The sequence below is a fragment of the Tenebrio molitor genome, chromosome 2 (assembly GCF_963966145.1).
Source record: "Tenebrio molitor chromosome 2, icTenMoli1.1, whole genome shotgun sequence".
In the NCBI taxonomy this organism is placed as follows: domain Eukaryota; kingdom Metazoa; phylum Arthropoda; class Insecta; order Coleoptera; family Tenebrionidae; genus Tenebrio; species Tenebrio molitor.
In genome coordinates, this window is record NC_091047.1 from 16,400,748 (window position 1) to 16,416,598 (window position 15,851).

The 15,851-nt window shown below is 35.9% G+C and overlaps 2 protein-coding genes and 1 long non-coding RNA gene across 3 annotated transcripts; 2 read left to right on the forward strand and 1 right to left on the reverse strand.

Moving 5' to 3' along the window:
* The first annotated feature begins 588 nt into the window (after positions 1–588).
* LOC138122879 (probable cytochrome P450 6a13) lies at positions 589–2,610 on the forward strand. Its single transcript, XM_069037265.1, has 6 exons — positions 589–845; positions 955–1,192; positions 1,241–1,533; positions 1,586–1,941; positions 1,992–2,264; positions 2,315–2,610. The coding sequence occupies exons 1-6, from the start codon at positions 667–669 to the stop codon at positions 2,479–2,481; spliced, it is 1,506 nt and encodes a 501-aa protein (XP_068893366.1). The 5' UTR covers positions 589–666; the 3' UTR covers positions 2,482–2,610.
* Positions 2,611–2,684: 74 nt separating this feature from the next.
* On the forward strand, positions 2,685–4,571 carry LOC138122878 (probable cytochrome P450 28a5). Its single transcript, XM_069037264.1, has 6 exons — positions 2,685–2,863; positions 2,976–3,213; positions 3,263–3,555; positions 3,604–3,962; positions 4,012–4,284; positions 4,342–4,571. Exons 1-6 carry the CDS (start codon positions 2,685–2,687, stop codon positions 4,506–4,508), a joined length of 1,509 nt encoding a protein of 502 aa, XP_068893365.1. The 3' UTR covers positions 4,509–4,571.
* A 7,005-nt stretch (positions 4,572–11,576) lies between these two features.
* LOC138124639 (uncharacterized) lies at positions 11,577–12,746 on the reverse strand. Its single transcript, XR_011157233.1, has 3 exons — positions 12,186–12,746; positions 11,876–12,012; positions 11,577–11,817 (listed from the first exon to the last, which is right to left on the reverse strand). It is a non-coding gene; the product is annotated as an uncharacterized lncRNA (long non-coding RNA).
* Positions 12,747–15,851: the final 3,105 nt, after the last annotated feature.

The window sequence follows — 15,851 nt, forward strand, 5'->3', positions numbered from 1 at the left end:
AAAGGTGTGTAACCTTTATCCGTTAATAATTTTTCATTATTAACCAGTGGTTAATAATGAACAGCCGTCACCTAGCAACGAAAGATTTTCTTTGATTTCATTGGTTAACGTAGACAGACGATTTTCAATTTTTATAGCAACCGTTGAAAAATGAGAACTCGGATCGTCGCATCGGACAAAATAATTTAATTAATAATTATTATTAGAAAGGGTTTTAACGTATCTAGTAGTGAAAAAAATAATATACACCACGGTAGAGAAGACAATTTTAAGCCTCGCTTCTTTATTAACCTCGAAGCTTCGCTTCTCGGGGAATAAACTAACTCGCCTTAAAAAAATGTCTTCTCTACCTTGGTGTATAATTACTATTAATATGCCAGAAATTATGACAATAAAGCCTAGACTACATGACTAAATTTTATTTTGATTTTACATTAACAAATTTTAATAAATACTTATTTCATTTAAGTTCAAGACAAAGTCAAATGAAAACATTAAGCAAAAGTTATTAAGAAATTTGTACATGGAAAATCACCAAACGGATATTTTTACCATAAACAAGAAGAGAATGATAAGAATTGTTGTGGATTTACGGGGACGGGGCATTTCTTATCACTCATATTTTGTAATTCGATCCGTAAATATCCATAATTTTTAATCGTCAACATGATTTTCATTTTACTAATAATAGTAATTGCCGTGGGATTTTATTTTTTTAAATCGAGCTACACTTATTGGGATAAACGTGGGGTGCCAGGTCCAAAACCGAAACTTTTTTTTGGCAATTTTGGGCAAAGTTTCCTTTTCAAAAAATCACCAGCCGAAGTTTATTCTGACATATACAAGTAAGTTTTTTCTTGGCTTAACATAATTTAGAATAAATAGTATGTATAATAAAAAAAAATCTTTCGAATCACTATAACATTAAGTTAATGTCTTCAATATTTTTTTCAGCGATTTTCCGGATGCTTCTATGGTCGGTGTCTTCAGGGCAAATTCCCCTACGCTTATAATACGAGACCCGGAACTAATTAGAGATGTCGCTGTCAAATCATTTCGCAATTTCCAAGACAACGAACTCATTATAGATAAAAAAGACGATCCGTTATTAGGAAGACATCCCTTTTTTATAGGTGGTGAAGAATGGAGAACCACTCGAGTACTCTTGACTCCTGGTTTCACCAGCGGAAAAGTGAACATACAGATTTGTTGGTATATTGTCTCAATCGCGCACTTTTAGATGAAATGGATATACCCTCTTCTCGAAGATGTCAGTAAACATTTTATAAAATTTATAGAAAAGCGGATAGAATCGACGAAAACTGAAACTCACAACGCAAAAGATTTATGCGTGAGGTTCACTTTAGACAATGTCACAAGCTGTGCTTTGGGACTAGAGGCTAAATCTTTCGAAGAAGAAACTAACGAGTTTAGGTACATTGCCGACAGGTTTTTCACACCAGAAGGCTGGAAAAACGTTGTGTTGTACCTCGTCACCATTATTCCCTTCTTATCGAAATTTGTTTCAGTGAAGTGCGCATTTTATACCACCTTAAATCTAGGATTTTTCTATTGATCTTTTCAGGTTTCTCTCCAAGGAAATCGAAGAGAAATTTACAAATATCGTGGTGGAGACATTGAAATATCGTGAAGCGAACAATATTGTCCGCAACGATTTCCTACAGATGCTGCACCAGATGAAGAAAAGCAGTAACGATGATTCTTTCACAGATCTCGAAATTACTGCTCATGCTGCAGGATTCTTCGGCGACAGCTACGAAACTAGCTCTATAACAATGCATTTTTTACTGTACGAGCTTGCCTCCAATCCCGAAGCCCAGACGAAACTCAGGGAAGAAATTGTCAAAGCTTTCGACGAAAACGAAAAATTACCGTACGAAGAACTGCAAACGATGCCGTATTTGGACGCTGTCTTAAATGGTACCGAAGTAAATCTATTGATTAATTTATTCTTACTCGTGTCCCATTAGAATCTCTAAGATTACATCCACCTCTTGGCTCCTTGAACAAAATGTGTACAGAATCGTACACTTATGTGCCCAGAGACAATGACGTCATTAAGAAACCTGTCATCATTGAAGCCGGTACTCCTGTAATTTTACCAGTTTATGGTCTTCACCGTGACCCGAAATATTTCGACGATCCAAATTCGTTCAAACCTGAGAGATTTATCGGAACCAATAAAGAAAAGATAGTGAAGTACACCTACATGCCGTTCGGTGAAGGTCCCAGGGCTTGCTTAGGTATGTAGCATTGTGGTGACTCTGTTTGAATAATTTTCTTATGATTCCAGGACAGAGATTCGGAATTCTTCAAATTAAAATGGGAATTGCTTACGTCATCAAGAATTTTGAAGTTTCCGTTAACGGAAGGACAAAATCGCCTATGAAGTACAATCCCATATACTTTATGACCATACCGAATGATCCTCTGTGGCTCGATTTTAAAAAGATTGTATAATGTGAACTACATGTAAACGAAAATAAGAGAATCGCTTCGTTTCTTTATAGTAAATTCACAATATGTATACTTATCTGAAAAAAACAAGTCGTTTGATTAGATAATACACTGATTACAAAAATTGATAAACTCTGGTTTACACTGCCATTTTATATTTTATATCTATCAGTTACGTTTTATTTGCCACCATCTTGGTACACAAAATGATATTAATTTTAATAATAACAGCAATTACTGTCGGACTTTACTTATTAAATGTAAACTATCAGTACTGGAAAAAGCGTGGAGTGCCTGGACCAAAACCAACCTTTCTTGTGGGAAACCTGGGGCAGAATTTTCTTGTAAAAAAATCACTAGCAGAGGTTTTTTCTGATATTTATAAGTGAGTTCTCTATTTGATTTCAACCATTTCACATAATATCAATTTCATATTGATAATGTTTTAACTTTTCTCTTGGTTTACATCGTTTAAATAATTGGCTGCTTATTTCCAGTGCATTCCCAGACTCTCCCATGGTTGGAATTTTTAAAGCCAGTACTCCAACCCTCCTAATACGAGATCCCGAACTGATCAGAGATATTACGGTCAAATCGTTCGGTCATTTTCACGATAACGAATTATTCCTCGACAAAGACGTCGACCCGCTGTTAGGAAGAAATCCATTTTTCATGAAAGGTGAAGAATGGAGAACGACACGCGTTCACTTAACACCCGGCTTTACGAGCGGAAAAGTAAAAAAGCGATTTTGGTATCTGCCTTATGAAACTCCTGAATTTTCAGATGAAGTGGATCTATCCGCTTTTGGAAGATGTTAGTGAACAACTTGTTAAATTCATCGAGAAACAATGCATCAAGGCTAGTGACGAAGGTCTAGATGCAAAAGATGTATGTATGCGTTTTACGTTGAACAACGTCGGGAGCTGTGCGTTTGGTCTCGAAGCGAAATGTTTCGAAGAAGATAACAATGAGTTTCGACAAATTGCCGATAGATTTTTCACACCAGAAGGCTGGCAAACTACTAAAGTGTTTATCGTCAGCGTGATTCCATTTCTTTCGAAATTCATTTCTATTAAGTAAGTTCTACAATAATATTGCATTTAATTAGTGTCGAGATGTTGTAGATTTACTCCAAAAGATGTTGAAGAAAAACTCGAAAACATTGTGAGCCAAACACTCAAGTACAGAGACGAAAATAACGTTGTTCGAAACGATTTCCTCCATATTCTTCACCAAATGATGAAAGAATGTAAAGATGGTTCTTTTACGAGTATTGACGTGACTGCTCATGCTGCTGGATTTTTCGGCGATGGCTACGAAACTAGTTCCGTAGTGATGCATTTCATACTCTACCAACTTGCCGCGGATTTAGACTCACAAACTAAATTAAGACAAGAGATTAATAAAGTATTTCAACAAAATGATAACACTTTACCTTACGAAGAACTACAAAAGATGCCATATTTGGACGCAGTTTTCAACGGTATTAACATATATTTGCAGATCATTCAATTTTCACGAGATTATTTTAGAGACGCTCAGAGTGCATCCACCTCTTGGTTCTTTGAACAAAGTGTGTACCGAGAACTACACTTACGTTCCCAAGGATAAAAGCGTCATCAGCAAGCCCGTCGTCATCGAAGCTGGAACCACTGTGATTTTACCTCTCTACGGTCTTCATCGCGATCCTAAATATTTTGACGATCCGAATTCCTTCAGACCTGAAAGGTTTCTTGGGGGCAACAAAAACAAGATCGTGAAGTACACGTTTATGCCCTTTGGAGAAGGGCCAAGAGCTTGCTTAGGTGCTAAGACAAGTATGTATGTCATGCATTGAGTGAAATTCACTTTTGTGTTTTCAGGGCAAAGGTTCGGAACATTGCAGATAAAAATTGGAGTCGCTTATGTCGTAAAAAATTTTCAACTTAGCGTTAATGCAAAGACAAAATTCCCGATCAAGTATGACCCGATGTATTTTTTGACTTTACCAAAAGGTGGATTGTGGCTTGATTTAAAAAAAATTGTTTAATATTTAAATAATAACGACAGTTAGTGTCATATAATTACTATTACAATAAATGTTTCTTAAGTAGTACAGTTTAATGTACCCATCTACCTACTTACAGTTCTAATATTTGATCATGTTTTAATTGTTTTGTGTTTGAAATATACAGCCTGTGCATTCTCAAACTCGAACATGTTTAGGCAATTAACATTGTATTGAACGTTTTTGCTGATTTCTGCTCGCCAATTGAACTTACGGCTAAGGTAATGGTATCAACAGAAAGATAAAATTATTGCGCTTCAAATAAGATTGAAGGTGCTATTTTTATTTTAAAATAGGTACTAATTTAAAACTTCGCGATTTTTAAATATGTACATGTATGACATGCCATGATTTTCAAATGGGACAGCATTTGTCAACAATTTTGTAATTTGTTGGGTTAAGTCAGCGGGTTTCCGTAAATTATTGTCAAAATTATTTACGAATAATTCAACTCGAAAATTTTTAACCAATTAAATTGCAGCATTTTTCAAATCTGGACCAATCAAATTGATTTTATAGTGATTAATTCCCACATACATCAAACGTGCGTGTTCAGACAATCAGAGCGCTTGCTTTTATCCAATCAAAAATGTTTATCGCGGATAAATCATCCTCCAAGTCTGTGTTCTGTCAAAAGCGGATAAAATTTCATGTTACTCCTCTCAGATTCTCAAATTGTTTTTAATAACTGTAAGTACAGTGGCGAGCACGGAATTTCGCACACATCGGACATTTCACTGACATAATTTTATTAAAATGAGATACTGGCGGCAGTTTCGTAACAGTTTAGGTGAAACATCAGTCATGATCACATATAATCATGATTGATTATAATGACAATAAAGCTTACACTAGATAGTTTTTTTTAATGACATACAAATTGGTGTGCGAAATTCCGTGCTTCCCACTGTACATATTATAAATAAATAATTAACGTTAAAGTTTGTATTCTGGAATTAATCGAGCTAAAGCTCTCGGGTCTAACCAGAATAAAAATGCCCAAATTCAACTCGTAAAATTGTCAAAGCAAAAAGTTTTCGTAAAATTGAAAAATTTATCCGATAAAAAAATTAGGTCTTGTTATTTTACCTTCTCTCCTCTCTAAACTCATTAATTATAAAAACAGTTTAATTATGGGTTCATAAGTCCACTAGTATTTTATAGACCTCATAATATATTCAAAATCGGCATTATTATGACTTCATAATAAACAGGTGTTGCATTTTTTTTTAAATTACAGATCTGGTGAATGCTGGGACTAAAATTTTTGGTCGCATCAAAGATCATTTCAGAAATAAGCCACAATTGACTCATACTGTATGTCGGTTATGTTTATGCTATTACAAAAATGAATCTTTGATGGTAAATTTCAAATTTGCCAAATTTCATTGTTACCAACAGATTACAGTCATTTGATCACGTCGTAAATTCTATACAGGGTTATTCACGAGAGGGGTATTTCTGAATTTCTTTTTGCCGCAACCCATTATACACGTTGCAACAATATCTTGAATTTTGAAAATAATTATAACTGAATTCACGACGGCTCTTAGTCCTGTCTTTTTGACGTTAAAGCAAAAAATCTTTGTCAATTCGAAAAAATTGTTTTTACAATAACGACGAAAAGACTGATATGATCCTCATTTTGGAGAGCGTGGAAGGAATTCTGTCGCCGCTGCGGATGTTTCCAAGCCGACTTCGAACACCTTTTACATTAACTTAATTTGTTAATTTATTTGTTGAATTTTGATTAAATACAGGTTATCTGCCAATCTGACATTTCTGACAAATCTATTCAACTTACTTTGATTTCTAATTTAAAAGAAATAACACATTTGATTTAGTAGTCACTGCCATTGTATTGTTGGTTGCGGCAAAATAAAAATTCAGAAGTACCCCTCTCGTGAATAACCCTGTATATTGATTAAAATAATAAAAACGTGGGAGACTTTTTCCGCTGTTAGTTGCTATGTTGAATTTTACAATGTCTTGTTGTGGATACAAAGGGGAAGGGCGAAGGGAAGATGTTATCGAGAAGACATCTGAACTTAGACCAGAGATCTTAGACTAAAGTAATATTTACAAAAGCTTTATAATACGGAGCGATCAACAATTGCTTAGATAAGGGGCGGCTATGACTTTGACAGTGTTAGATTTTTCGCATCTTTGCTAGCTCAACTAATAAACGTCAAACAACTGTCACTATGAATCAAATTTTAACACAAAAATGGTTTTTACTTCAGGACATAAAAGATTCATCTAACTTTCGTAATGGTGTTTTCAATAACGAAGAATGGACATACAGCGCTGTTGCCTGTTTGGCCGAGTTTCGGCAAAAATTTCGAAATTTAAATTGTGACGGGTATATGCAACCAGAAATACTCTTATCTTCGTCGACTTAACCAAGTACTGTGGCCAAGCGCTTAGTGCGCCACTTTACATTCGGGACGTTCCGGGTTCTAACCCAGGTGCCACCTGACCAGGTGTGGGTTTTTTCAGAGGTTTCCCCATATCATCACATCGTGGTGTCTCATATCACAGATAAGGCGAATGCTGGGTCAATATCAACCTCTCAGTACCTACCACCTTCCTTCCGCAACCAAGGGCGTAGCAATGATTTTTTGCTGGGGTGGGCCAGATTTTAAACCACAGACAGATGATAGATAGATATTGCAGATGTATCTTGTTTTTAATGTGTTTTACTTTTATTCTGGGGTGGGCCAGAAGGATTCTTGTCCGCAACCATCCTCACCGTACCCATCCCGAATCTTCCCGTCAGTGTGGCTGAAAAGGCACTGGAAAGCCTCAGCAGCCCGCCCCCCTTTCGGGAGGAATGAAAGATGTATCCTTTCCTTTAAGTCGACTTATTGACGAGATTTCAACGCCTTCGTTGATCTAATAGTCGGAGAGCTGGTGACGAATTTAGGGAAGGTATTTTAGGCAATTGGAAATTAAAAAATAGTACTATTTCAGTAAGTAAGGCTAAGGGCCTTTGCGGTTAGGTATTTTACTACTGCGCAACATATGACATTTGCAAAAAATTAATCCCAAAAAACATACTTCAGGCAACTTGAAATCATATTAATTTTTTAGTTTAACATTTATAGAATACAGAAATAAAAATCCCAGATTATTTGGACGGTTTTAAAGTATGACCCGACTGCCCCAAAGTCATTTTTTTAATATACCAAAAAATATACTTTAGGCACTCTGAAAGAATAAACATTAAATAAGTGCGACAAAAAAGTCTTATGTGTATACATAGGTCCGAGATAGATAGTTTATCGACGTCTGCCAGTAACAGCTAAGGCCCCAGCTCGCTTTTTAAAATATGTATATTATGTATTGTTAAACAAATCTTTTCTTCAACAACGCCTTTCCTTACTATAGAGCTTATATACAATTATTTTGGTCCGCTAGTTCTGATAGACTCTGTATTTGCTTAGTTATTCTATACAGGATGTTTCTGAAATACGTGTGTTAATTTTAACCAGTGAAAGAACTCGCCAATTTATGAAACTTTTCTCTATAACATTTTGTAAAATTCGTAAAAGTATTCCAAGATTTTTTGCCCCACAATTTTTACCAAACGAGTCGTTTTGTGTGATTAACTAGTTTCTATTTTTTGAAACCATGAGAATCTAAATTTTGATTATTTATTTTTTTCTATAACAATGGAACTTTTTAACAAAGCTCTGTTTCTATCACAGCAGAAAATTTTCGCCCTTACCCATAGGCGGGTATAAAGGTGTTTTTTTTAATTTGGCGTCGAAGTAGGCGTTGGAGAGTCGATTGAGATCGCACCACTCGTGTAAAAGTGTCAGATTTGAACAGCTGATCCGTGATCCGTAACCTGTATAGTGCGTTCACAATCGACAGTTCAACGCCTACTTCGACGCCAAATTTAAAAAAACACCCGTTACACTTTGATGGTTAATTTATTCCAAATTTTAAATCAATTTGTATTGCTTTTTCATAAAAATGTTATAGAGAAAAGTTCCATGATTTGGCGCGTTCTTCCACTGGTTAAAATTAATACACGTATTTCAGAAACACCCTGTATAAATGTGATGTTAAAAATTTGCTTCACCTATGCGAATTAATATTGTCTGAATTAAAGTTACTTACATATGAAAAAAAAATCATGAGATTAATTTCAGATTAACAGAAACAAATTGCTATGTTTAGAAATATTTTTTTTCGAATTATTATTATTATTATTATTATTATTATTATTCATTTAAATAGTTGCTGAGGCAAACCTATTGAGCAACTTAATGGTTGTATATTTCCGTATATTGGACAATTGTGTTTATTACTGCATTTTGTCATATTGCTTCTTAAAAGCACAGACATTAGTGCTGTTAACGACTGTGTTATCTAATTTGTTCCAGGTTTCAAATGCGCGGTTTGTTAAGAAATATTGTCGAGAAGATGTCCTAAATTTCTCTTTCTTAAGCTTGTATTGGTGTCCTCGTAGTCGGGGGTCCGTTTGCATGTCTATGAACTCCGAGGTGTCACCTGGCCATATATTGTGGGTTAATCTATATATCTGGATCATATCTGCTCTATCATATCTGACTTCTAATTCAAGCAATTGTAGAATATTTAACCTCTCTCTGTAGGGCTTATGTTTAAAGCCTGTCGGCCACTGCATGTTGTACTCGGTTAAGCATATGTATATCCTTCACATGATAGGGTCTCCAAACCGATATTGCATACTCTAAGTGGGGCCTAATGTACATTTTAAATAACCTTAAGTATAATTCAGGACTTGGTTTAGAGAAAGCTCTTTTGATTGAATGAAAAACCCCAGAAGCTCTTCTAGCGGCTTTGGCGCTCTGGTTGCCCCAATTCAACTTGTTATTAACGAGAACGCCCACATCATTTTGATTTTCAACTACAGTGATATCTCGGTTTCCAAGTTGATATATTTTTTTTTGATTGTTGAAACCAAGATACATGACGGAACATTTGTCCGGATTCAAGGGTAAACACCACTGATCACTCCACTCAGTCACAAAATTTAAATCAATTTGTAGCTTGTTGAATTAATTGAACTTCACTATTTTATTGACTTCCCCTCCACCACCTGGCGGCACGGCAATTTTGCCGGAGTACATACACTATGACGGATATTACTATCAAGTAATAGTGCAGTGCTAATCAACATAATTACCGGCGTCTCGCCTCCACATTTTGACTTTGTTGTGTTTTATTATGTTCTGTGTCAATGTTAAGGAACTTCCTCACGATGTGAGGTTATTGTGTTATTGCTCAAAAAGAATAAACTGCTCCAAATAACCAATTACAACCCAGCAAGCCGGGGCCCTTTGCTACCGGCAGGCGTCGATAAACTGTCTCCCTCGTAGCATAAAGTCGGCCTTACACCAAGGCAACAATTGGCAACATTTTGCTTGCAACATTTTGTAGTAATGTTGCCGGTCATTACTAAAAAATGTTGCCGGCAACATGTTGGCAATTGTTGCCTTGGTGTAAGGCCGCCTTAAGACTTTTTTGTCGCACGTATTTAAAATATTTATTCGCGACGGATAATTATTCAAAACCGTCGTATTCGTCTGGCTTTTTGCACATATTTTTAATATTAAAATATTAAAAAATATTAAAAATTTCAGAGTAGGTGGCTGTGCGCAATGCTTTAGGTGCGCCGCTACGCCCACTAGTTGTTACAAACATTTTTTTTGTTCAACACTGTCAGAATTTGAGAATTTTCTCCTATGTGAACGGATTTTGATAAATGTCACAACTTGTCAAAACGAAATGTCAAGCTAATTTTAAAGATTTTAAGCGATTTGGAGCCTTTAAGGGGCTCGTTGAACAAATAAACGTTGTATTCAACTCGTTCTTGTGTAAATTGGACATTTTTTGGCACTCATATCAAAAAAAGCCCAATTTACACACGAACTCGTTAAATAAATAACTAATATGACCCCGTATTAATATCGTATGATCAAAAAGTCTTTGGATCAGGGTTACCGTGGAATTAACAAGCTATCTATGAAATTATTTATTTCAATTATTTTTGACATTTACTTGACAAGTTTCAAGTTAGTAGGTTATAGAGATATTTTCATATTTGATGGCGGAAACAAAAGACTGAGAAATGTCACAAATTTGTATTGTCTGTGTCAAATTTCTCAAAGACGTTCGTGATTTCGATAGAAATGCAGCAAATTGGCAATAAAAAATGTGTTAAGCAGGATTTATAGTTCCGTATACATACAGCATAACATAGTCACAAATCATAAACATAACATAACTTTTAAAATTCAATTTATAGTTCACGACAAAACGTGATACGATTGTTGACTTTTTAAATGTCAAACTAATTATCAAATATGTTTTGTGAAGACGAGGTTTTAGAAGCTGCTGCCTGTGCTGTAGTCTTACACGAGATAGGTCGTAATAAAGAAAAAAGGAAGAAACCACGAAAGAAACGCGTTACAAAAACACGGATAAACAAGCTACTCCAAATCATTTCCTTCTTCACACTGTCCTCAAAGTCTTTGGAAGACTTATCCTACAGTGGCTTGAACCTTTTAACACACTGTACGATTAGAATTTTCTTCATATTTTCCACCTTCTCAATAATGTTTTTAAATTCAATTAATTGACAGCGTACCTACACCTAACCGTTTCTATGGAAAAAAATTTAAAACTCCGTAACTTTTATGATACATAACATAATAATTGAAATTGGCCAATTCATATGTAAACGGATACGGACTTATGTTATGTTGACGGATCTATAAATGAGTACATTTGATTCAATAGGATTCAATTTTCATATGTTATGCTATACGTAAGTACAAGTTACGGAACTATAAATCGGCCTTTAATCGTCGAACTAGAGACATAATTTGTAATACGTTTGATTATATGAGAATAACTTTTCTTTTTGAAGCACTGACAAAAATTGGTTTCTTTAGAATTTATTTTTTCAATCTATTTGGCGAAAATTTAAATTTACCTAGACATTCCTTTTTACGGCGTTTATGAGAAATTTGACACTGACAATACGATTTTGTGACATTTCTCAGCCTTTTGTTTCCGCCACCAAATATGAAAATACCTCTAATTCAAAATGCTTCAAAGAGAACATACAATTTTGATTATTAAATCATACTACAGTAATGGAAATCGTGATGAAAATGGTACCTGGGGTTTTGATCCGCAATTTACGTGGTCCGTGGGATACACTTGGGCATCAATTGAAAGAACGTCGCTACGTCAGCCACTCGGGACCCTTCAACACGTTGAAGAAATCCTTCTGGAAGAATGGGAAGAGATAGCACCTCAAGTTATTTGAAATTTAATTGAAAGTATACCTCGTCGTTGTGAGGAACTTTTGCGGGTTAAAGGAGACCATACCCATTATTAATTTTGCACTTTTGCTTCTTTTTCAGCACGTTTTCATTTGCATAATAAAGAATTTCAATACACATTTTTGCATTTAATTTTTTTCCTGGAAAAATATTCACCTTCATAAAAGTGGCTCCTTTTTCGTTTTGATTAGTGTACAACGTGCCGACTGGCTAGATATGCATTTCTTATTAAAGGACAATGTTTCGGGAAAGAAAACTTAACACGGGGAAAAATAATAGATACATGCCGCAATGATTTCTATATATTTTATACCAAGTGAAGGAAACGTGCAAGGAATATCGTTTTGTTCATTTTATAGATGGAGATGCCATCACCCAGGCAGCTGGATTCACCACTTACGTGAATGCGAAGTTAGTTCCATCCAGATGAACTTTTCCGTGTATGAACTAGTAACTGGAAGGGACTCCGATTGTGTTAAGGATATGTGGCCTTCATGATGAATCCAAATATTTTGATAAGCGAAAAAAAAATCTGCCTTACAGGTTTATAAAATAAAGATAACATAAAAAATACACTGTCATGCTTTTTGGTGAGGGATTTGGATTTGAATTTTCTGATCTAATTGTAATCTTTAAGATTTAGAATGTTGTAAGTTAAAATAGGAGTTGCTTATTACATTATAAAAAATTAGAATGTGTTTGTCAATAGGAAAATGCAACTGCCGCTAAGTACGATCCGGTGTAAATACCGTCTTGGCCAATAGGTGGTTTATGGTTCGATCTCAAGCTATGATCTCAAGAAAATTACATCATTATATTTAGATAACAGTACAATCTAATGTGTTATTGTGTAATATTTATCGGCAACAAAGTTAACATACAATAGTAGGTAATAAATCATGTTTAATCGAAATACAGAGTGTCCCAGAACTGGCTCCCCAGAGAAAAAAGGAAGCCTTAGGGCGAATATATTAACGTGTGTTTTGAAGAAAAAAAGTCCTATCTCAAATGATAACCGAGAAAAGATATTCTGAAGTTGACCAATCAGAGTTGAGCACCATTAAGGTGGAATCATCGCAATTTTGCGTTGCCTAGGTGTCCTTTTTATCCGTAAACCTCTATAATTCTGTCCTTTAGATTTGGTCCACTACATTTATTAGAATCACGGCCTCCTAGATTCATAAGAGACTCGTCTCTTATAAGAGACGAGTCTCTTATGAATCTAGGAGGCCGTGATTAGAATGATTGTTTACGTCAGTTTGACATTTGTTATACAATTTCGCTGCGATATTTAATTGAAGTGTATCATTTAACATGTATTCTTCCTCTGAGTACGTAGATATGATTCTTACTTTTGCACGATGTGGGAACAATGCGCGTGAAGCAGTAAGGTTGTACCGTGAACAATTTCCGCAAAGACAAATTCATTCGGATCATAAAACAATCCTGAAATTAATCGCTCGGAGTCGAGAAACGGGTCAGATACAGCCAGTTCGAAGAGAAGTTGGGGGTGCTCCAAGAAATGTAAGGACTGTCGAACACGAGGAAGCCGTATTGAATGTCTTTGAGGAAGACGGCACCCGGCGTATTCGAACAGTTTCTCGTGAAATGGGTTTATCCAAGAGTTCGGTGCAGAGAGTTCTAGCTGATAATAGGAGGCATCCGTACCACTATACACGAGGACAACATCTTCTGCCAGAGGATTATCCAATTAGGCGAGAATTTTGTCTATGGTTAATAAACCAGAACGATGCTCCACACTTCTTGTCACGGATACTGTTTTCTGATGAGTCGCTATTTTGTCGGTAAGGTTGTTCCAATTATCACAACCTTCATATTTGGGCAGAGGAAAATCCAAGAGAATTAAGAGAAGATTAACGGGGGCAAGATATGCTCAGTTCATTGGCACGGAGCTACCTGATCTACTTGAAATTGTACCTCTTGCTTATCGCATAAATGACTGGTTCCAACATGATGGTGCTCCACCACATTTTAGGAGAAACGTTCAGGAAATTTTGGATAACCAATATCCACAGCGCTGGATCGGTCGAGGAGGACCGCCTGCCAGGTCTCCAGATCTGAATCTGAATAATTTGAAATCTATCATTTATCGGCGGCCCATAAATTCAGAGGCTGATCTGAGAGTTCGAATTCAGGTGGTTTTTGTTTCAGTTACTGAAGAAATGATAACTAACGCTACTACAAGAAGTTTGTTAAGGCTCGCGTTTACCTGAAAGAAATTTCGAACTTGATGTACAGTGGGTCCTCTATTTACAAATTTATATTTTGGTCAAACGGGTCAAACAAACCGAGAGTCACAGTCACAGTCACAGACGCTCAGTAGGGTGTAGAGGATTACGATCCTGTCCTGTTCCATACCTAAATACGGAGATAAAATTTTGTGTTGGAAAGACAAGTCCTACAATGCCAAATCTGAATTGGCTGCACTGCAAACTGTTGTTTCATTCCATTTTATTATTTATTAGCTGACCCGACAGACGTTGTCTTGTCCAATCCAAATTTCAGTAAATTAGTTTGTGATGATGATTTATTTTCTTCCATTAAATTTGAAATAACAATGAATCTCAAGGTGTTATTTACATTTCGATTGCAAGATCGATGTTCAAGTGAACAATCCGATAGCGAAATAAATTGCTATAGAAATAAAATAATTACATTTTTCGACGACCACTATGAAAAATGCGTAAATTCGCACAAATAACTATTATTGAAAGTTGGCTATTGCATGCAAATAGCGAACCGTGTGCAATGAAACTGGTTAGCCAATCAGATACCTTCTAGCCTGTGCGCAATGAAATCATTGCACACAGTTGTAGTAACCATGGCCACCAATGTATGTTTTGTCCGCAGCTCTGTCGAATAATATTTGAAGTTTGAAGGAATACCGAATATTAGCGTTTTTTTTGTGGTCGTCGGAAAAATATCGTGTATATCACGTGTTGAAAATTCGATTTCACACTCGTTTGCTTAAGCCACGCGCCTACGGCTTGTGGCTCAATTCTGCAAACTCGTGTGAAATCTTTCATTTTCAACTCTTGATATACAATATACTATTGTTGGACAGATCGCGAAACAACAGAAAAGTAAAAACGGATGTAATTTTAATTTAGGCTGGAATGCGTTTTTCCAGATTTTTCTCCAAATTTTCCAAAAACATTTTTTCAATTGAGTTATTTCCATCCCGGGAACAAACCGAACAAAAAAAAAAGAGTCAGTCGTCAGTTATGATCGAGAGTGCATATTTATAATTTTTGAAGTTTGCCCTAATTTTCCGACTTTCCTTTGTAATTCTCCCGATTTTTTTTTAACAAAAGGAACATTAAATTTTAAAAAATTAAAAATATTGAGCTAAGAATTTGTTTTAGTATTTTTTGTAGGTACATAATATACCTACAATTTGATCGTATAGGACATTTTTCTGACTTTGAAGGTCCGACTAATAAAACTATAATATTCACCAAATACAGGGTGCAGCAGTGTGTAGTTGTATTTTCCCAAAGTATTACGATTAAATCTGCATTTACTCCCTGCAGATGAGGGAATGAATATAAAGCGTCGTTTTCATGGTGGCTTTACAAGCGTGGCTCGCTCGGCTAGCTTGGCTTTAGAAGAGTCGTCTTCATTTTCATGGTGGCTTGCTACTTCAAGACAGCCACGCCAACGCGCATGCGCTATTGAGCGAGCTAGCGTTGAACCGTGGAGGGAGAAAAGACTGGAGATGGCACTAATTCAAATAAGTGTACCGGCCCGCGAAAACTACAGAGTCATAAAAGGTTTCTGAATATAGACGCTAGGCCAATGGCTTCCTTCGCCTTCCTTCCAGGCGCCTTGTGCTTCTTTATCTAGCGCATTGTGGACTGGGTCATAAAAGGTTGTTGCACGTGCTTTTAGAGGGTTCGGATTTTTAACATGGGAAGCATAGGAAATGCCATCTCCAGTCTTTTCTCCCTCCACGCGT